The sequence below is a fragment of the Pseudophryne corroboree genome, chromosome 2 (assembly GCF_028390025.1).
Source record: "Pseudophryne corroboree isolate aPseCor3 chromosome 2, aPseCor3.hap2, whole genome shotgun sequence".
In the NCBI taxonomy this organism is placed as follows: Eukaryota; Metazoa; Chordata; class Amphibia; order Anura; family Myobatrachidae; genus Pseudophryne; species Pseudophryne corroboree.
This window is the reverse complement of record NC_086445.1, coordinates 375,224,636-375,245,230: the sequence shown is the minus strand read 5'-3', so window position 1 is coordinate 375,245,230 and position 20,595 is coordinate 375,224,636. Positions and strand designations below refer to the sequence as shown.

The window sequence follows — 20,595 nt, the reverse complement described above, 5'->3', positions numbered from 1 at the left end:
AAAATTAGTGCAATGTCCATTTCTGCCAGGAGAGGGTTATGGACTCGGCAGTGGACAAGTGATGCAGATTCCAAACGACACATGGAAGTTCTGCCTTATAAGGGTGAGGAATTGTTCGGGGATGGTCTCTCGGACCTCGTTTCCACAGCAACAGCTGGGAAGTCTACATTTTTGCCCCATGTTCCCTCACAAGCAAAGAAAGCACCGTATTATCAGGTACAGTCCTTTCGGCCCAATAAGGGCAAGCGGGTTAAAGGCGCGTCCTTTCTGCCCAGAGGCAGAGGTAGAGGGAAAAAGCTGCAGCATACAGCCAGTTCCCAGGAGCAAAAGTCCTCCCCCGCTTCCTCTAAGTCCACAGCATGACGCTGGGGCTCCACAGGCAGAGCCAGGTACGGTGGGGGCCCGTCTCAAGCATTTCAGTAAGCAGTGGGCTCGCTCACGGGTGGATCCCTGGATCCTTCAAATAGTATCTCAGGGGTACAAACTGGAATTCGAGACGTCTCCCCCCCGCCGTTTCCTCAAATCTGCCTTGCCAACCACTCCCTCCGGCAGGGAGGCAGTGTTACAGGCAATTCAAAAGCTGTATTCACAACAAGTGATAGTAAAGGTGCCCCTACTTCAACAAGGAAGGGGTTACTATTCCACAATGTTTGTGGTACCGAAACCGGACGGTTCGGTGAGACCCATTTTAAATTTGAAATCCTTGAACACATATATTAAAAAAATTCAAGTTCAAGATGGAATCGCTCAGGGCGGTTATTGCGAGCCTGGACGAGGGAGATTACATGGTATCGCTGGACATCAAGGATGCTTACCTACATGTCCCCATTTACCATCCTCACCAGGAGTACCTCAGGTTTGTGGTACAAGATTGTCATTACCAATTCCAGACGTTGCCGTTCGGTCTCTCCACGGCTCCGAGGGTCTTTACCAAGGTAATGGCGGAAATGATGATACTCCTTCGAAGGAGGGGAGTTTTAATTATCCCGTACTTGGACGATCTCCTGATAAAGGCGAGGTCCAGAGAGCAGTTGTTGGTAGGGGTAGCACTATCTCGGGAAGTGCTACAACAGCACGGCTGGATTCTAAACATTCCAAAGTCACAGCTGGTCCCTACGACACGCCTGCTGTTCCTAAGGATGGTTCTGGACACAGAACAGAGAAAAAGTGTTTCTCCCGGAGGAGAAGGCCAAGGAGCTGTCATCTCTAGTCAGAGGCCTCCTAAAACCAAAACAGGTGTCGGTGCATCACTGCACGCGGATCCTGGGAAAAATGGTAGCTTCCTACGAAGCGATTCCATTCGGCAGGTTTCATGCAAGAACCTTTCAGTGGGACCTGTTGGACAAGTGGTCCGGATCGCATCTTCAGATGCATCGTCTGATAACCCTGTCTCCAAGGACAAGGGTGTCTCTGCTGTGGTGGCTGCAGAGTGCTCATCTTCAAGAGGGCCGCAGATTCGGCATACAGGACTGGGTCCTGGTGACCACGGATGCCAGCCTTCGAGGCTGGGGAGCAGTCACACAGGGAAGAAACTTCCAAGGACTATGGTCAAGTCAGGAGACTTCCCTGCACATAAATATTCTGGAACTAAGGGCCATTTACAATGCCCTAAGTCAGGCAAAACCCCTGCTTCAAAACCAGCCGGTACTGATCCAGTCAGACAACATCACGGCAGTCGCACATGTAAATCGACAGGGCGGCACGAGAAGCAGGACGGCGATGGCAGAAGCCACAAGGATTCTCCGATGGGCGGAAAATCACGTGTTAGCACTGTCAGCAGTGTTCATTCCGGGAGTGGACAACTGGGAAGCAGACTTCCTCAGCAGGCACGACCTCCACCCGGGAGAGTGGGGACTTCATCCAGAAGTCTTTCAAATGATTGTAAACCAGTGGGAAAAACCACAGGTGGACATGATGGCGTCCCGCCTAAACAAAAAGCTAGAAAAATATTGCGCCAGGTCAAGAGACCCGCAGGCGATAGCTGTGGACGCTCTGGTAACACCGTGGGTGTACCGATCGGTTTATGTGTTCCCTCCTCTTCCTCTCATACCAAAGGTACTGAGGATAATAAGGAGAAGAGGAGTAAGAACTATACTCATTGTTCCGGATTGGCCAAGAAGAGCGTGGTATCCGGAACTTCAAGAAATGATGTCAGAGGACCCATGGCCTCTACCGCTCAGACAGGACCTGCTGCTGCAGGGGCCCTGTCTGTTCTAAGACTTACCGCGGCTGCGTTTGACAGCATGGCGGTTGAACACCGGATCCTGAAGGAAAAGGGCATTCCGGAGGAAGTCATTCCTACGCTGATAAAAGCCAGGAAAGAAGTAACCGCGAACCGTTATCACCGCATATGGCGAAAATATGTTGCGTGGTATGAGGCCAGGAAGGCCCCAACGGAAGAATTTCAGCTGGGCCGGTTCCTGCACTTCCTACAGTCAGGGGTGACTATGGGCCTTAAATTGGGTTCCATTAAGGTCCAGATTTCGGCTCTATCGATTTTCTTCCAGAGAGAATTGGCTTCACTACCTGAAGTTCAGACTTTTGTTAAGGGAGTGCTGCATATTCAGCCCCCTTTTGTGCCTCCAGTGGCACCTTGGGATCTCAACGTGGTGTTGGATTTCCTAAAGTCACATTGGTTTGAGCCACTGAAAACCGTGGATTTAAAATATCTCACGTGGAAAGTGGTCATGTGGTTGGCCTTGGCTTCGGCCAGGCGTGTTTCAGAATTGGCGGCTTTGTCATGTAAAAGCCCTTATCTGATTTTCCATATGGATAGGGCAGAATTGAGGACTCGTCCCCAGTTTCTCCCCAAAGTGGTATCAGCTTTTCATCTGAACCAACCTATCGTGGTGCCTGCGGCTACGAATGACTTGGAGGCTTCCAAGTTGTTGGATGTAGTCAGGGCCCTAAAAATTTATGTTTCCAGGACAGCTGGAGTCAGGAAGACTGACTCGCTTTTTATCCTGTATGCGCCCAACAAGTTGGGTGCACCTGCTTCTAAGCAGACTATTGCTCGCTGGATCTGTAGTACGATTCAGCTTGCACATTCTGCGTCTGGACTGCCGCATCCTAAATCGGTAAAAGCCCATTCCACAAGGAAAGTGGGCTCTTCTTGGGCGGCTGCCCGAGGGGTCTCGGCTCTTCAACTTTGCCGAGCTGCTACTTGGTCAGGGGCAAACACGTTTGCAAAATTCTACAAATTTGATACCCTGGCTGAGGAGGACCTTGAGTTCTCTCATTCGGTGCTGCAGAGTCATCCGCACTCTCCCGCCCGTTTGGGAGCTTTGGTATAATCCCCATGGTCCTTACGGAGTCCCCAGCATCCACTTAGGACGTTAGAGAAAATAAGAATTTACTCACCGGTAATTCTATTTCTCATAGTCCGTAGTGGATGCTGGGCGCCCATCCCAGGTGCGGATTGTCTGCAATACTTGTATATAGTTATTGCTTAACTAAAGGGTTATTGTTGAGCTATCTGTTGAGAGGCTCAGTTGTTATCATGCTGTTAACTGGGTATTGTATCACGTGTTATATGGTGTGATTGGTGTGGCTGGTATGAGTCTTACCCGGGATTCAAAATCCTTCCTAATTGTGTCAGCTCTTCCGGGCACAGTATCCTAACTGAGGTCTGGAGGAGGGTCTTAGTGGGAGGAGCCAGTGCACACCAGTAGTCTAAAAGCTTTCTTTATAGTTGTGCCCAGTCTCCTGCGGAGCCGCTAATCCCCATGGTCCTTACGGAGTCCCCAGCATCCACTACGGACTATGAGAAATAGAATTACCGGTGAGTAAATTCTTATTTTCTATGATATGTTGTTAGTGATACATGTATTATCCTGTGTACAGGTATGGGACCTTTTATCCAGAATCCTTGGTACTCTCTGTATAAGATACTGCATTAATCCAGCCCCCCCCCCCCCCCTCAGTGAGGCAGTTCTGATCCTCCCCTTGTGCTTTTTTTTTTTTTGTTTTTTTCTGCAGTATTATTGGCCACAGTGCAGCCCAGTCCCCAGCTCCAGAAAGTTCCTGACAAACACAGAGGGGAGGCTGAGGTCATAGCGGCCTCATCTCTGGCTTCTCCCTGACTGTAGTTCCAGAAGAGTGCTGCAAATTTGGTGAGTTTTGACTATAAAAATGAGTAGAATAATACAAAGATTACATTTATAAGCTAATAAATATCTTTGTATTATTCTAAGTTTGCATAGTAAAACTCTGGAGTATGATGGGTAAGGCTCTGCCTCTCCTCCACTGTACGTCACAGTAAAAAACTAGAGACAAAGGGCTAATGGATCTGCACTATATGGCATAAAATAACCACACCAATCTAGCGTGTCTACTGATAATCGCTCAGTTGCGACTGCCTTTGAATCAGGCCTTGGGTTCCTTTCAAAATCGCTCCTGCACTTGCAAATCTATGGGTATACTGCTGGATAAATGTCCTGCTGTCCACCAGTTGAATGAAAGCAGTTGCTGTAGGTAAGTGGGTCATCTGATGGAGAGGTTTTCACACTGATTTACATACAGGGTCGCTGCAGTCAGTGGTGGTTTTCTGTAAGAGATGGTCCCCTAATTTTGACCACCATTTGTATAATGAGCATCCCTATCATTAAATGGTTTTATCGAGAGGCAAAATAATGAGTGTTGGCAATCATCTACTTTCTATTTTTACTAAACCTATCTGGCCCCAGAAAACATCCCATACCAACACATAGGCCCTCATTCTGAGTTGATCGCTCGCTGGCTATTTTTTGCAGAGCAGCGATCAGATAGTTGCCGCCTCTAGGGGAGTGTATTTTCGCTTTGCAAGTGTGTAAACGCTTGTGCAGCCGAGCGGGACGAAAAAGTTTTTTGCAGTTTCTGAGTAGCTCTGGACTTACTCAGCCCTTGCGATCACTTCAGTCTGTCTGGTCCCGGAATTGACGTCAGACACCCGCCCTGCAAACGCAGTTGACACCCATAAACGCCCTCTTTCTGTCAATCTCCTTGCGATCGGTTGTGCGAATGGATTCATCGCTAGAAGCATTGCACAGCAACGATGCTGTTTGTACCCGTACGACGCGCGTGCACATTGCGGTGCATGCGCAGTAGTAACCTGATCGCTGCGCTGCGAAAAACGGCAGCGAGCGATCAACTCGGAACGAGGGCCATCATTTCCACTAAATAATATATAAAGCTATAGGGTGTATGATAGTATGCTGATATGCTGAATAATGACAAACCCACATTACATTCTAGATCCCAACTAATATATATGCAGTTTCCATATATTACTAATATTTAATTTTTTAGATCTTTATTTCTTTCAGGTCTATACCAGAGGATTAATTCAACATTATACATCAATCTTTGTATCCTGCCATATTGTCAGCCATCCTATATTAGGTATATTATACAGTTCTTATTTATCCCTCTGTGATCTTGCTGAATCTCAATTCTTTATTTTTTCATCAAGATCAAATCCTCCATTTGATTGTGCATAAGGTGACTCCATTTTGTCTTCCACCTCAATTGGTTTTCCACATACTCGGATCTTTTTGTAAATCTGGTAGACTAGGAGTAAAAAGTTTTTAGATGTTAACCGTGATTTATAGGTAAAGCTATAGATAGATGTTAACACTGATTCTCAATTTCAATGACTATCAGATTTAATAACAATACATATCTTAATTTAATTAAGGATTACCCCTCTTATGGGGTCAATCCAATTCCCTGCAAATTATTATTACTATCCTTTATTTCTGCAGCGGGGTACACTGGTATCCCACAGGGAATAACATCGGGGTGTAGAGTTGGATCTTGATCCAGGGCACCAACAGGCTAAAGCTTTGACTGTTCCCAGGATGCACTGCACCGCCTCTCTATAGCCCCGTCTCCAGGCACTGGAGCTCAGTTTGTAAGTTGGTGCCTGCAGTGCAGGTTACTAACAGGTGGGGCTGCGTTAGGCATCCCTGAAAATAGCTTTTTTAGAAGACTTCAAGGGCCACAGCACTTTCTATGTCTTTGATATACTGTGCTGTGGCTCCATCACCTCCCTCAGCGGCGCTGCATACTCCCGCGGCCTGGTTCCTGGGTACTTGCAGCGGACACACACCGGTTTTCTTCAGGCACACCACCGCTGTTATTCTCCAGGATCGCGTGGCTGCACTTGAAGGGGGGAGGTAAGGTAAATTGCGATACGGTCGCGGTCCCAGGAGACAGACCGCGCCGCTGGCATGGACACTGTGTTGCACAGGGACCCCACTATATCCACCAGGGCGAGGAGCACAGGTCGGATTTATTAAAATCCATTTGCAAAAGGCTCCATAGTACGCGGTGCTGTAGTCCAGCAGAGGAGATAAGGCGCTGACCTGTAGCCCCTCCGCCAGCTCTGGGCGCCATCTACTGCTGGTGTTCCCGCCCTGGAGCTGCATCTTTCTCCCTCACTCCCTGAAGAGATTTTGGTGCCATTACATAGCTGGGCTGATCTCCAGGACTGCTGTGCACTGTCTCCTCTGTAAAGCCGCCTGTATCATCAGCGCTGTGCATTTACAGACACTTAAGTATTCTACATGTCATTTTAGACAGTGTTAGTTAAGAACAAGTGTACTGCTATCTGAATATTTAGTACAAGTATTCTGTGATATACATCCAGTGTTTACTGTGCAATGTTATATCTGTATACATACATATCTATGTGTAATTACTAGTCCAGTGCAGTTTAATTGTTATATGTGTTAATTCCTGCATTGTACCTGTGACTGAGTGTGGCTGTAGCTACTGTGTGGATTCCACTCTTGTGTATCACACATTTGCTATCACTATATTCTGTACCCTGGGGAACTAGGTGCATCAGGGTCTCATATAATATATAGTGCTACACAGGGTATACTGTTTGCATTTCTTACTGTGTTTTCTCTAACGTCCTAGAGGATGCTGGGACTCCGTAAGGACCATGGGGATAGACGGGCTACACAGGAGACATGGGCACTTTAAGAAAGACTTTGACTCTGGGCGTGCACTGGCTCCTCCCTCTATGCCCCTCCTCCAGACCTCAGTTTGATACTGTGCCCAGTGGAGACTGGGTGCATTTCAGGAGCTCTCCTGAGTTTCCTGTAAGAAAGCATTTTTGTTAGGTTTTTTATTTTCAGGGAGCCTGCTGGCAACAGACTCCCTGCATCGAGGGACTGAGGAGAGAGAAACAGACCCACTTCTCTGAGTTCAGGGCTCTGTTTCTTAGGCTACTGGACACCATTAGCTCCAGAGGGATCGGTACGCAGGTCTCACCCTCGCCGTCCGTCCCAGAGCCGCGCCGCCGTCCTCCTCGCAGAGCCGGAAGAAAGAAGCCGGGTGAGTATGTGAGGAAAAGACCCATCTGAGGCGGCAGAAGACACTTGAATCTTCACTGAGGTAACGCACAGCACTGCAGCTGTGCGCCATTGCTCCCCTTCACCTCACACACTCCGGTCACTGTAAGGGTGCAGGGCGCAGGGGGGGGCGCCCTGGGCAGCAATATAAACCTCTCTTATGGCACAGATGTATATATACACATGTACAGCTGGGCACTGTACATGCATAAAAAGAGCCCCTGCCATGTATTGAAAAAATTGAGCGGGACAGAAGCCCGCCGCCGAGAGGGCGGGGCTTCTCCCTCAGCACTCACCAGCGCCATTTTTCTCCACAGCACCGCTGAGAGGAAGCTCCCTGGACTCTCCCCTGCTTGACACACGCTGACAGAGGGTTTTAAAGTAGAGGGGGGCACATAATTGGCGCAGATACATAAAACAGCGCTGCTGGGTAAACATTAATTTACTGTGTTATTCCTGGGTCATATAGCGCTGGGGTGTGTGCTGGCATACTCTCTCTCTGTCTTCAGAAAAGAGCTTCCCTGTGTATGTGTGGTGTGTCGGTACGTGTGTGTCGACATGTCTGAGGTTGAGGGCTCACCTAAGGAGGAGGGGGAGTTTATGAATGTTAGGTCTCCGTCAGCGGTGCCGACGCCGGACTGGATAGATATGTGGAATGTTTTAAGTGCAAATGTTAATTTATTGCACAAAAGGCTAGACAAAGCCGAAGCTGGGGCACAGTCAGGTAGTCAACCCATGCCTGTCCCTATGTCGCCGGGACCTTCGGGGTCTCAGAAGCGCCCACTATCCCAAATAGTTGACACAGATACCGACACGGATTCAGACTCCAGTGTCGATTACGATGATACAAAATTACAGCCAAAGGTGGCTACAGGTATTCGATATATGATTATCGCAATAAAAGATGTGTTGCATATCACTGAGGAACCCCCTGTCCCTGACACGAGGGTACACATGTATAAAGGAAAGTAACCTGAGGTCTCCTTTCCCTCCTCACATGAGCTGAATGAAGTATGTGAAAAAGCGTGGGAAACTCCAGACAAAAAACTGCAGATTCCCAAAAGGATCCTAACAGCGTATCCTTTCCCGTCGCAGGACAGAATACGGTGGGAATCCTCCCCTAGGGTGGACAAGGCCTTGACACACTTATCAAAAAAGATAGCGCTTCCATCCCAAGATACGGCTACCCTCAAGGATCCTGCTGACCGCAAGCAGGAGGTTACCCTGAAGTCCATTTACACACATTCTGGTACGTTACTCAGAATGGCTATTGCGTCGGCCTGGGTTTGTAGTGCTGTAGCAGCATGGACAGATTCCTTATCAACGGATATTGAGACTCTTGATAAGGATACCATTTTATTGACCCTAGGGCATATAAAAGATGCAGTCTTGTATATGAGGGATGCTCAAAGAGACATTAGTTAACTGGGTTCCAGGATAAACGCTATGTCTATTTCTGCTAGGCGTGTCTTATGGACCCGACAGTGGACTGGTGATGCCGACTCCAAGAGACATATGGAGTTGTTGCCTTACAAAGGTGAGGAATTGTTTGGAGAGAGACTCTCGGACCTCGTCTCCACGGCTACGGCAGGTAAATCAAATTTTTTGCCATATATTCCCTCACAATCTAAGAAAGCGCCTCATTATCTAATGCAGTCCTTTCGTTCCAATAAAATCAAGAGAGCACGTGGATCGTCCTTTCTTGCCAGAGGTAAGGGCAGAGGGAAAAAGCTGCATAACACAGCTAGTTCCCAGGAACAGAAGTCCTCCCCGGCCTCTGCAAAATCCACCGCATGACGCTGGGGCTCCCCTGAGGGAGTCAGCTCCTGTGGGGGCACGTCTTCGACTGTTCAGCCACGTCTGGGTCCACTCACAGGTGGATCCATGGGCAATAGAAATAGTTTCCCAGGGTTACAAGCTGGAATTCGAAGAAGTGCCTCCTCGCCGGTTTTTCAAATCGGCCCTACCGAAACAACCCCTGGAAAGGGAGATAGTGTTAAATGCGATTCACAAATTGTGTCTTCAACAAGTGGTGGTAGAGGTTCCCCTGCTTCAAATAGGGCAGGGGTACTACTCAACTCTGTTTGTGGTTCCGAAACCGGACGGTTCGGTCAGACCCATTTTAAATTTAAAATCCCTGAACCTTTACTTAAAACGGTTCAAGTTCAAGATGGAATCGCTCAGGGCGGTCATCGCCAGCCTAGAAGGGGGAGATTTTTTTTGTATCTCTGGACATAAAGGATGCATACCTGCATGTCCCCATATATCCTCCTCATCAGGCATACCTGAGATTTGCGGTACAGGATTGTCACTACCAATTTCAGACGATGCCGTTTGGGCTTTCCACGGCCCCGAGAATTTTCACCAAGGTAATGGCGGAAATGATGGTGCTCCTGCGCAAGCAGGGTGTCACGATTATCCCGTACTTGGACGATCTCCTCATAAAAGCGAGATCACGGGAGAAGTTGCTGAACAGCGTATCAATTTTACTGAATGTGTTACAGCGACACGGCTGGATTCTCAATATTCCAAAGTCGCAGCTGAATCCTACAACTCGTATGCCCTTCTTGGGCATGATTCTGGACACAGACCAGAAAAGGGTTTTCTTCCGACGGAAAAAGCGCAGGAACTCATAACTCTAGTCATGAACCTGTTGAAACCAAAACATGTGTCAGTACAACATTGCACTCAAGTTCTGGGAAAGATGGTGGCAACATACGAAGCCATTCCATACGGCAGATTCCATGCAAGGACCTTCCAATTGGACCTATTGGACAAATGGTCCGGGTCGCATCTGCAATTGCATCAGCGGATCACCCTGTCCCCCAGGGCCAGAGTATCTTTCCTGTGGTGGCTAAACAGTGCTCACCTTCTAGAGGGCCGCAGGTTCGGCATTCAGGACTGGATCCTGGTGACCACGGACGCAAGCCTCCGAGGTTGGGGAGCAGTCACACAGGGAAGAAATTACCAAGGACTTTGGTCAAGTCAAGAGACTTGTCTTCACATCAACATCCTGGAACTAAGGGCCATATACAACGCCCTACGTCAAGCGGAGATCTTACTTTGCAATCGACCAGTTCTGATCCAGTCAGACAACATCACCGCAGTAGCTCATGTAAACCGCCAAGGCGGCACAAGGAGCAGAGTGGCAATGGCAGAAGCCACCAGAATTCTTCGCTGGGTGGAGAATCATGTAAGCGCTCTGTCAGCAGTGTTCATTCCGGGAGTGGACAACTGGGAAGCAGACTTCCTCAGCAGACACGATCTGCATCCGGGACAGTGGGGACTTCATCAGGAAGTCTTCGCGCAGATTGCAAGTCGGTGGGGACTACCCCAAATAGACATGATGGCATCCCGTCTCAACAAAAAGCTATAAAGGTATTGCGCCAGGTCAAGAGACCCTCAGGCAGTAGCTGTGGACGCCCTAGTGACACCGTGGGTGTTCCAGTTGGTATATGTGTTTCCACCTCTTCCTCTCATACCCAAGGTGTTGAGGATAATAAGAAAAAGACGAGTGAGAACAATTCTCATTGTTCCAGATTGGCCACGAAGGACCTGGTATCCGGATCTGCAAGAAATGCTCACAGAAGATCCGTGGCCTCTTCCTCTAAGGCAGGACCTGTTACAACAAGGTCCCTGTCTGTTCCAAGACTTACCGCGGCTGCGTTTGACGGCATGGCGGTTGAACGCCGGATCCTAGCGGAAAAAAGGTATTCCGGATGAGGTCATTCTTACGCTAATAAAGGCTAGGAAGGACGTGACGTCTAAACATTATCACCGAATATGGCGAATATATGTTTCTTAGTGTGAGGCCAGGAATGCTCCTACGGAAGAATTCCATCTAGACCGTTTTCTTCACTTCCTACAAACTGGAGTGAATTTGGGCCTAAAATTAGGCTCCATTAAGGTTCAAATTTCGGCCTTATCCATTTTCTTTCAAAAGGAATTGGCCTCTTTACCTGAAGTACAGACTTTTGTGAAGGGAGTACTGCATATTCAGCCTCCTTTTGTACCTCCGGTGGCGCCTTGGGACCTTAACGTGGTGTTAAGTTTCCTTAAGTCACATTGGTTTGTACCACTTAAAACAGTGGATTTGAAATATCTCACTTGGAAGGTGGTCATGTTGTTAGCCTTGGCTTCGGCTAGGCGAGTTTCGGAATTGGCGGCTTTATCACATAAAAGCCCCTATCTGGTTTTCCATATGGATAGAGCGGAGTTGCGGACCCGTCCTCAATTCCTACCTAAGGTGGTCTCATCCTTTCATATGAACCAACTTATTGTTGTGCCTGTGGCTACACGTGACTTGGAGGATTCCGAGTCCCTTGATGTGGTCAGGGCTTTGAAAATCTACGTGGCCAGAACGGCTAGGATCAGAAAAACAGAAGCACTTTGTCCTGTATGCAGCCAACAAGGTTGGCGGCCCTGCTTCAAAGCAGACTATTACTCGCTGGATCTGTAACACGATTCAGCAGGCGCATTCTACGGCAGGATTGCCGTTACCGGAATCGGTTAAGGCCCATTCCACTAGGAAAGTGGGCTCGTCTTGGGCGGCTGCCCATGGGGTCTCGGCACTACAGCTGTGCCGAGCTGCTACTTGGTCGGGGTCAAACACCTTTGCAAAGTTCTATAAATTTGATACCCTGGCTGGGGAGGACCTCCTGTTTGCTCAATCGGTGCTGCAGAGTCATCCGCACTCTCCGGCCCGTTTGGGAGCTTTGGTATAATCCCCATGGTCCTTACGGAGTCCCAACATCCTCAAGGAAGTTAGAGAAAATAAGATTTTAAACCTACCGGTAAATTTTTTTCTCGTAGTCCGTAGAGGATGCTGGGCACCCGTCCCAAGTGCGGACTACTTCTGCAAGACTTGTATATAGTTATTGCTTACATAAGGGTTATGTTATAGTTTCATCGGTTTTGGCCCGATGATATGTTGTTCTTCATACTGTTAACTAGATAGTATATCACGGTGTGATTGGTGTGGCTGCCCTTGGATTCTTGCCCTTGGATTACAAAAATCCTTTCCTTGTACTGTCCGTCTCCTCTGGGCACAGTTTCTCTAACTGAGGTCTGGAGGAGGGGCATTGAGGGAGGAGCCAGTGCACACCCAGAGTCAAAGTCTTTCTTAAAGTGCCCATGTCTCCTGCGGAGCCCGTCTATCCCCATGGTCCTTACGGAGTCCCAGCATCCTCTACGGACTACAAGAAAAAGATTTATCGGTAGGTTTAAAATCTTATTTTTCAGTCACCCCACACCGCTTATATACGCTGTTTGTGCTCTGTATTTACTGTCACAAAAGACGGGATTATTTGCTGGTTTTTGTGTTTGACTATATTGTACTATTACGTCTTAAGGCGATATCCCACTTGATGTCTGCTACACAGGGCGGGACATCCACGGACACTCCTGCATCATGCAGTGCTGTCGTCACGAATTCACAAGTGGGAGAAGTGTTGGCTGCTGTTTCAGGCGCTGGGGGTCATACATCTCCCAGTCCGTCTGTGGCACCTGTGGTCAATCAAGGCCCACCTTGGACAGCTTTTTCAAATATGCTGACTTCGCTTGTAACGCATCTCACGCCCCCTGTGGGGCCTCCTGTGCCATTACAGCCACATATTGTCCCTGTAGTTAATCTGCCATGGGTGGATACTTTGTCTACCCAGTTACAGCAATTAAATCAGACTTTGGTTAGACAAAATTCCACCCCACGTCCCTCTGGGCCAAGGAGTCATCTAAGTGGGCCATTTATTCCTCAGAATCCACTAATATTTCGGATAATACTTCCGATGAAGATGGGGAATATACTGATCTGTCAGACACTGATACAGTTGCTTCTGATGAGGAATCTGCAAACCCAGGTTTACGTTCCTGACCTTGTGGAGGCTATCAAGCTGATTCTCCAAATTGATGATGACGTTGAGACTCCTGTTACATCTAAGAAACCTGATAAGTTTAAACGTCAGAAGGTTGCTAAAGAAGTTTTACCACATTCTGACCTCTTAAATGACATACGTTAGGAATGGTCATCTCCTTGAAAGAAGTTTTCCCTGTCTAAAAAGATGCTAGCTTGTTATCCTATCCCTGCAGAGTTGAGCAACAAGTGGGAAACTCCACCGCCGGTGGACTCTCATGTCGCCCGTCTTGTGGTGTCCTCTACTCTGCCTGTCACCACTGTCACCTCACTGAAGGAACCGACAGATAAGCGTGTGAAGGGTTGCCTGAAGTCTATTTACACTCCTATCGGTGCTGTACATAGACCCACTATGGCGGCCTCTTGGGCGGCAAAAGGAATTGAAGCCTGGGTTCAGGCAATTGAGGAGGAGCTACCTCAGGATTTTTCTGACACAGCCAGACATAATCTGTCGTATATTACCACAGCCTCTCACTATATTCAGGAGGCGGCCTCTGATGCAGGGTTCATGGCAGCCAAGGCTTCTACTACGCTTATCCTGGCTCGCCGGATTCTGTGGTTGAGGTTGTGGAAAGTGGACCTGGACTCTAAAAAGACCTTGGATGTACTCCCTTTCAAGGGAGACATCCTGTTTGGGGAAGATCTGAATAAGATTGTAACTGAGTTGGCGACGGCCAAGACTACGTTTCTCCCAAGTACTAATCCTTCTGCTCAGAAGGCTAAGAGTACCACTTTTCGTTCCTTTCGACCTCCAAGTAAAGCAAAAGGTCAGGCGTACCCGAGACAGGCTCGTACTTCCAAAACCACTGAAGCCAAATCTAAATAATCCTGGGCCGCCCGTCAGCCTGGTTCCAAACAAGACAAGCCTGCTGCATGATGGGGCGGGCCTCCCCCTGGCATTGCTGTTTATTGCTACTTTCTTCAGCCAGACCATATTGGGAGGAGAGCGGCCGCTACTTTGATGTTTGGAAGCGGCGCTTAGAGGTGTGGACTCACGGAGCTTGGAAGTCGGGTAATATCCAGCACAGCAGGCGCCAACGCAGGTGCCGATTCCCGCAGCCAGAGACCGCCTCGATTGGAATTGAGACTCCCCCGTGCCATCAGTACTGGTAGTAGCTACAAGTAAGGCTCCAGTGTGGAGCGGTTCTTTTACAATATTACGTTTCCATGCTGAGCGGCAACATATTGAGGAACTGTTATACAAAGTAACTTTCAAGGATAACATTTGCTGTGTGGGCTCATACTACAGCTGGTATCTGAATCTTTTAAACTGAATACATGGACTGATTTTATATTCGTTTATGACATTATATACACTGCTCAAAAAAATAAAGGGAACACTAAAATAACACATCCTAGATCTGAATGAATTAAATATTCTTATTAAATACTTTATTCTTTACATAGTTGAATGTGCTGACAACAAAATCACACAAAAATTATCAATGGAAATCAAATTTATTAACCCATGGAGGTCTGGATTTGGAGTCACCCTCAAAATTAAAGTGGAAAAACACACTACAGGCTAATCCAACTTTGATGTAATGTCCTTAAAACAAGTCAAAATGAGGCTCAGTAGTGTGTGTGGCCTCCACGTGCCTGTATGACCTCCCTACAACGCCTGGGCATGCTCCTGATGAGGTGGCGGATGGTCTCCTGAGGGATCTCCTCCCAGACCTGGACTAAAGCATCTACCAACTCCTGGACAGTCTGTGGTGCAACGTGGCATTGGTGGATGGAGCGAGACATGATGTCCCAGATGTGCTCAATTGGATTCAGGTCTGGGGAACAGGCGGGCCAGTCCATAGCATCAATGCCTTCGTCTTGCAGGAACTGCTGACACACTCCAACCACATGAGGTCTAGCATTGTCTTGCATTAGGAGGAACGCAGGGCCAACCGCACCAGCATATGGTCTCACAAGAGGTCTGAGGATCTCATCTCTGTACCTAATGGCAGTCAGGCTACCTCTGGCGAGCACATGGAGGGCTGTGAGGCCCCCCAAAGATATGCCACCCCACACCATTACTGATCCACTGCCAAACCGGTCATGCTGGAGGATGTTGCAGGCAGCAGAACGTTCTCCTTGGCGTCTCCAGACTCTGTCACGTCTGTCACATGTGCTCAGTGAGAACCTGCTTTCCTCTGTGAAGAGCACAGGGTGCCAGTGGCGAATTTGCCAATCTTGGTGTTCTCTGGCAAATGCCAAACTTCCTGCACAGTGTTGGGCTGTAAGCACAACCCCCACCTGTGGGCTTCGGGCCCTCATACTACCCTCATGGAGTCTGTTTCTGATCGTTTGAGTAGACACATGCACATTTGTGGCTTGCTGGAGGTCATTTTGCAGGTCTCTGGCAGTGCTCCTCCTGTTCCTCCTTGCACAAAGGCGGAGGTAGCGGTCCTGCTGCTGGGTTGTTGCCCTCCTACGGCCTCCTCCACGTCTCCTGATGTACTGGCCTGTCTCCTGGTAGCGCCTCCATGCTCTGGACACTACGCTGACAGACACATCAAACCTTCTTGCCACAGCTCGCATTGATGTGCCATCCTGGATGAGCTGCACTACCTGAACCACTTGTGTGGGTTGTAGGGAGGTCATACAGGCACGTGGAGGCCACACACACTACTGAGCCTCATTTTGACTTGTTTTAAGGACATTACATCAAAGTTGGATCAGCCTGTAGTGTGTTTTTCCACTTTAATTTTGAGGGTGACTCCAAATCCAGACCTCCATGGGTTAATAAATTTGATTTCCATTGATAATTTTTGTGTGATTTTGTTGTCAGCATATACAACTATGTAAAGAACAAAGTATTTAATAAAAATATTTCATTCATTCAGATCTAGGATGTGTTATTTTAGTGTTCCCTTTATTTTTTTGAGCAGTGTATAACTGTGCACAGAATACGTTATATTCCACCTCCTTAGGAAGTTTATAATATTGTATATGAATATTTGATTGTTAGGTATTTTATTGACCGGTCAAGTTTCTTATTTATGAAATATATTTTTATGTATTAAAATATACAAAATTTATAAATAAGTTTGCTTTATTGGATCTTCAGCCATATTATATATATATATATATTACATATTATATATATATATATATATATATAGCGCAAGAGGGTTTCTGTTTTAGTTTCCTGAAACTTCAGGACAAGATCAAATGCTTCCTCTCTCGCCAGAGAGTGTCGATACACTCAGCGATGCAAGTACAAGGCCTCATGGTGTCCGCTTTCGACATGGTAGAGTACGCTCAATTTCATTCCCGCCCTCTGCAAAGGTTAATACTTTCCAAAGGGATCGGCCTGCCTCATCGGATCAGGTCTCAAATTATCTCTTTGGCTACGGAGGTTCGTCTGTCACTGAGCTGGTGGCTACAGGACCAACAGTTGAGCAGGGGCCGTCCCTTCTGGATTGCCAACTGGGTCCTCCTGACAATGCATGCCAGTCTGCAAGGTTGGGGCGCGGTGTTGGAGCAACACTCTCTCCAGGGTCGGTGGACCAGGGAGGAATCTCTCCTCTTGATAAATATTCTGGAATTGCGGGTAGTGTTCAATGCATTGACACTGGCCCTGCCTCTGGTACAGAACAGGCCTGTTCAAGTACAATCAGACAACGCCACCATGGTGGCATACATAAATCATCAAGGCGGCACTCGAAGCCGCATGGCAGGGATGGAAGTGTCAAAAATTCTCCAATGGGTGGAACGCCATCTGCCAGCCATATCGGCAGTGTTCATTCCGGGAGCCCTCAACTGGGAAGCAGACTTCCACAGTCGTCGGGACGTGCACGCCGGATAGTGGAGTCTTCATCCCAAAGTCTTTCAACTCCTAGTGGACAAATGGGGCCTACCAGAAGTAGACCTGATGGCATCTCAACACAATCACAAGGTTCCGGTCTTCGGAGCATGGACAAGGGATCTTCAAGCAGCATTCGTGGACACACTGGAAATTCCATGGAACTTTCGGCTGCCATACGTGTTCCCTCCAGTGTCAGTCCTGCCCAGGGTAATACGGAAGTTCAAGCAAGAAGAAGGAATACTATTTCTAGTCGCTCCAGCGTGGCCCAGACGGCATTGGTTCTCAGACCTGAAGGGTCTATCGATCGAACATCCTCTTCTACTTCCTCAACGCCCAGACCTCCTCGTTCAGGGCCCTTGTGTCTACCCAGACCTGCCCGGACTAGCTTTGATGGCGTGGCTCTTGAAGCATCACTCCTGAGAGCAAAAGGATTTTCTGAGGCGGTTATTCAAACTATGTTGAAAGCCCGTAAACCAGCTTCGGCTCAGATTTATTACAGGGTCTGGAATTCTTACTTCACATGGTGTGCTGCTAAGAATTATGATGCACATACGTTCAAAACTTCCAGACTTTTGGCTTTTCTACAACAAGGCCTAGACTTGGGCCTTCGTCTGGCCTCCCTCAAGGTTCATATTTCTACCTTGTCGGTGTGGTTTCAGAGAAAAATTGTGTCTCTTCCTGATGTTCACATTTTCTGTTCTACGGATTCAGCCTTCCTATGTCCCTCCTGTGACTCAATGGGATCTGTCTGTCATCTTAAATGCCCTGCAAGAGTCTCCATTTGAACCTCTTGAGTCTGTGGTCCTTAACTGCCTTACGCTTAAGGTCGTATTTCTGTTGGCTATTGCCTCTGCTAGGAGTGTGTCGGACTTAGGCGCTTTGTCCTGTCGCCCACCCTGGTTATCTACCTGAGGTGGTATCTTTTCACCTTAACCAGGAGATTGTGGTTCCGGCCTTCAACTCTTCTGGTCTATCTTCCAAAGAAAAATCTTTGGATGTGGTACGGTCTCTCTGTGTTTATGTGGAGAGGATTACCTCCATCAGGTTCCCCTTTTGTACTTTTTGGTTTTCACAAACGTGGCTGGCCTGCGAATAAGCAGACCTTGGCCAGATGGATTAGAATGGTGATTGCACAATGCTTATATCAAGGCCCATTCTACTCGGTCTGTTGGCCCTTCTTAGCTGGGCCGCGTCCCTGGAACAATTGTGCAAGGCGGCTACGTTGTCCACTGTGAACACGTTCATTAGGTTCTATGCCTTCGATACTTCCGCCTCCTAGGATGCTTCCTTTGGATGCCGGGTTCTTGTGCCCGCTACAGTGCGTCTCCTCCCATGAGGAACTGCTTTAGGACATCCCCGATGTTATTCCCTGTGGGATACCAGTGTACCCCGCTGCAGAAAAGGAGATTTATGGTAGACGTACCATGGTTAAATCTCTTTCTGCGAGGTACACTGGATTCCACAGGGCGCCCACCTGACGCACTTCGCTTATTTGGGTTTGTATGGCATTAGCCGCTGGTACCTTCTCCTGTCGTGAGAATGTGGTTCTATGTGACTAACATCTACCGTCTCTCTTACCTGCTACTGCATTGGACTGGTTAACAAAACTGAGCTCCAGTTCCTGGAGGCGGGGCTATAGAGGAGGCGGTGCAGTGCATCCTAGGAACAGTCAAAGCTTTAGCCTGTTGGTGCCTCGGATCAAGATCCTAATCTACACCCGATGTTATTCCCTGTGGTATCCAGTGTACCTCACAGAAAGAGATTTAACAATGAAAAGTCTACCATAAATCTCCTTTTATATGGCGCCACAAGGGATCTGCAGCACCCATAGCATAGCACATAATCAAATGAGCAAACAGAAAACAGCACTTACAGTTCAAGACAATATAGGACAGGTATAAAAAACCAGGGGTTAGGTGCCATCAAAGGGAGTATGGGAGTATAAGATAGTGTAAGTAAGAAAAGGAAAGGCACATGAGGAAAGAAGTTCCCGCTCTTGAGAGCTTACAATCTAAAAGGTGAGGGGCTAACAGACTGGGGTGACACAGAAGGGGTAGACAACATAGACAAGAGGGTTAGGAGGAGAGTTGGCTGGGTTTGGTGAAGAAGTGGGTCTTGAGAGCCCGACTGAAGTTTTATAGAGAGATGGAGAGTCGGCTAGGGAGAGGTAGAGAATTCCAGAGATAGGGAGCAGCACGTGCAAAATCTTGTAATTAAGAGAGATGGCATGCATTAGCAGAGCGAAGAGGGCGGGTGGGAATGTAAAGAGAGATAAGGTCAGAGATGTAAGAGGGAGAAGAGTAGGTGAGGGCTTTGTAGGCGAGTGTGAGAAGCTTAAATTGGAGTCTGAATGGGAAGGGTAGCCAGTGATGGTCCTGCAAGAGAGGGGATGAGGATGTAGTACGTTTGGTGAGGAAGATGAGATGGGCAGCAGCATTGAGGATAGATTGAAGTGGAGAGAGGCATTTTTGAGGGAGGCCAGATAGTAGGAGATTGCAGTAATCAAATCTGAAGATGACCAGTGAGGGGGTCAGGGTCTTAGTAGCATCCTGGGTGAGAAAGGGTCTTATCCTGGAGATGTTTTTGAGATGGAAACAGCAGGTTTGTGAGAGGTACTGAATGTGTGGTTTGAAGAAGAGGGAGAAGTTAAGTATTACTCCAAGACATCACACTTGGGGACTAGAGGAGAAAGTTGTGACATCAATGGATAATGAAATTGTGGGAGGTGAGGTTATGCGGGAGGGAGGGAAGATGATCAGCTCAGTCTTAGACATGTTAAGTTTAAGAAAGCGCTGGGACATCCAGGAGGAGATCGTAGAGAGACAGTTGGAGATACGAGTGAGGAGAGCAGGGGAGAGGTCAGGGGAGGAAAGGTAGATTTGAGTATTATCAGCATAGAGATGATATTTTAAGTCAAAAGAGCCAATGAGTTCACCTAAGGTAGATGTGTAGAGAGAGAAAAGGAGAGGCCCAAGAACAGAACCTTGGGGCACACCTACTGGTAGAGGAAGTGGGGGAGAGGTGGAGTCATGAGAGTAGACAGAGAAGGAACGGTCAGAAAGGTAGGAGACAGCCAGGAGAGAGTAGTATCACGCAAACCAAGGGAGTAAAGGATTTGCAGGAGGACAGGGTGGTCTACAGTGTCAAAAGCAGCAGAGAGGTCAAGGAGAATAAGCAGAGAGTAGCGGCCCCTGGATTTAGCAGCAAGGAGGTCATTGCAGACTTTCGTGAGGGCAGTTTCAGTGGAGTGCTGAGGATGGAAACCAGACTGGAAAGGGTCAAGCAGTGAATAGGAAAAAAGAAAGACAGCAAGGTGGTTGTAGACAATATGCTCAAGGAGTTTGGAAGCAAAAGGGAGAAGAGAGATAGGTCGGTAGTTGGAGAGATTGGTTGCATCAAGGGTAGGTGTTTTAAGAATAGGGGAGACAAGTGCATGCTTCAAGGCAGAAGGGACAGTGCATGATGAGAGTGAGAGATTGAGTAGATGGCCAAGATGGGAACAGGCAGAAGAAGAGAGGAGGCGGGAGGAAATAGGGAGGTGGAGG

At 48.0% G+C, this 20,595-nt stretch overlaps 1 protein-coding gene across 1 annotated transcript in view; it reads right to left on the bottom strand.

The window, feature by feature from the left end:
• Nucleotides 1-5,356: 5,356 nt before the first annotated feature.
• Nucleotides 5,357-20,595, bottom strand: part of LOC134992116 (ileal sodium/bile acid cotransporter-like) — a 54,773-nt gene continuing 39,534 nt past the window's right edge. Inside the window, exon 6 of the mRNA XM_063950763.1 lies at nt 5,357-5,547. Within this exon, the coding sequence (XP_063806833.1) occupies nt 5,426-5,547 (122 nt within the window). The 3' untranslated portion in view covers nt 5,357-5,425. The remainder of the gene's footprint in view (nt 5,548-20,595) is intronic.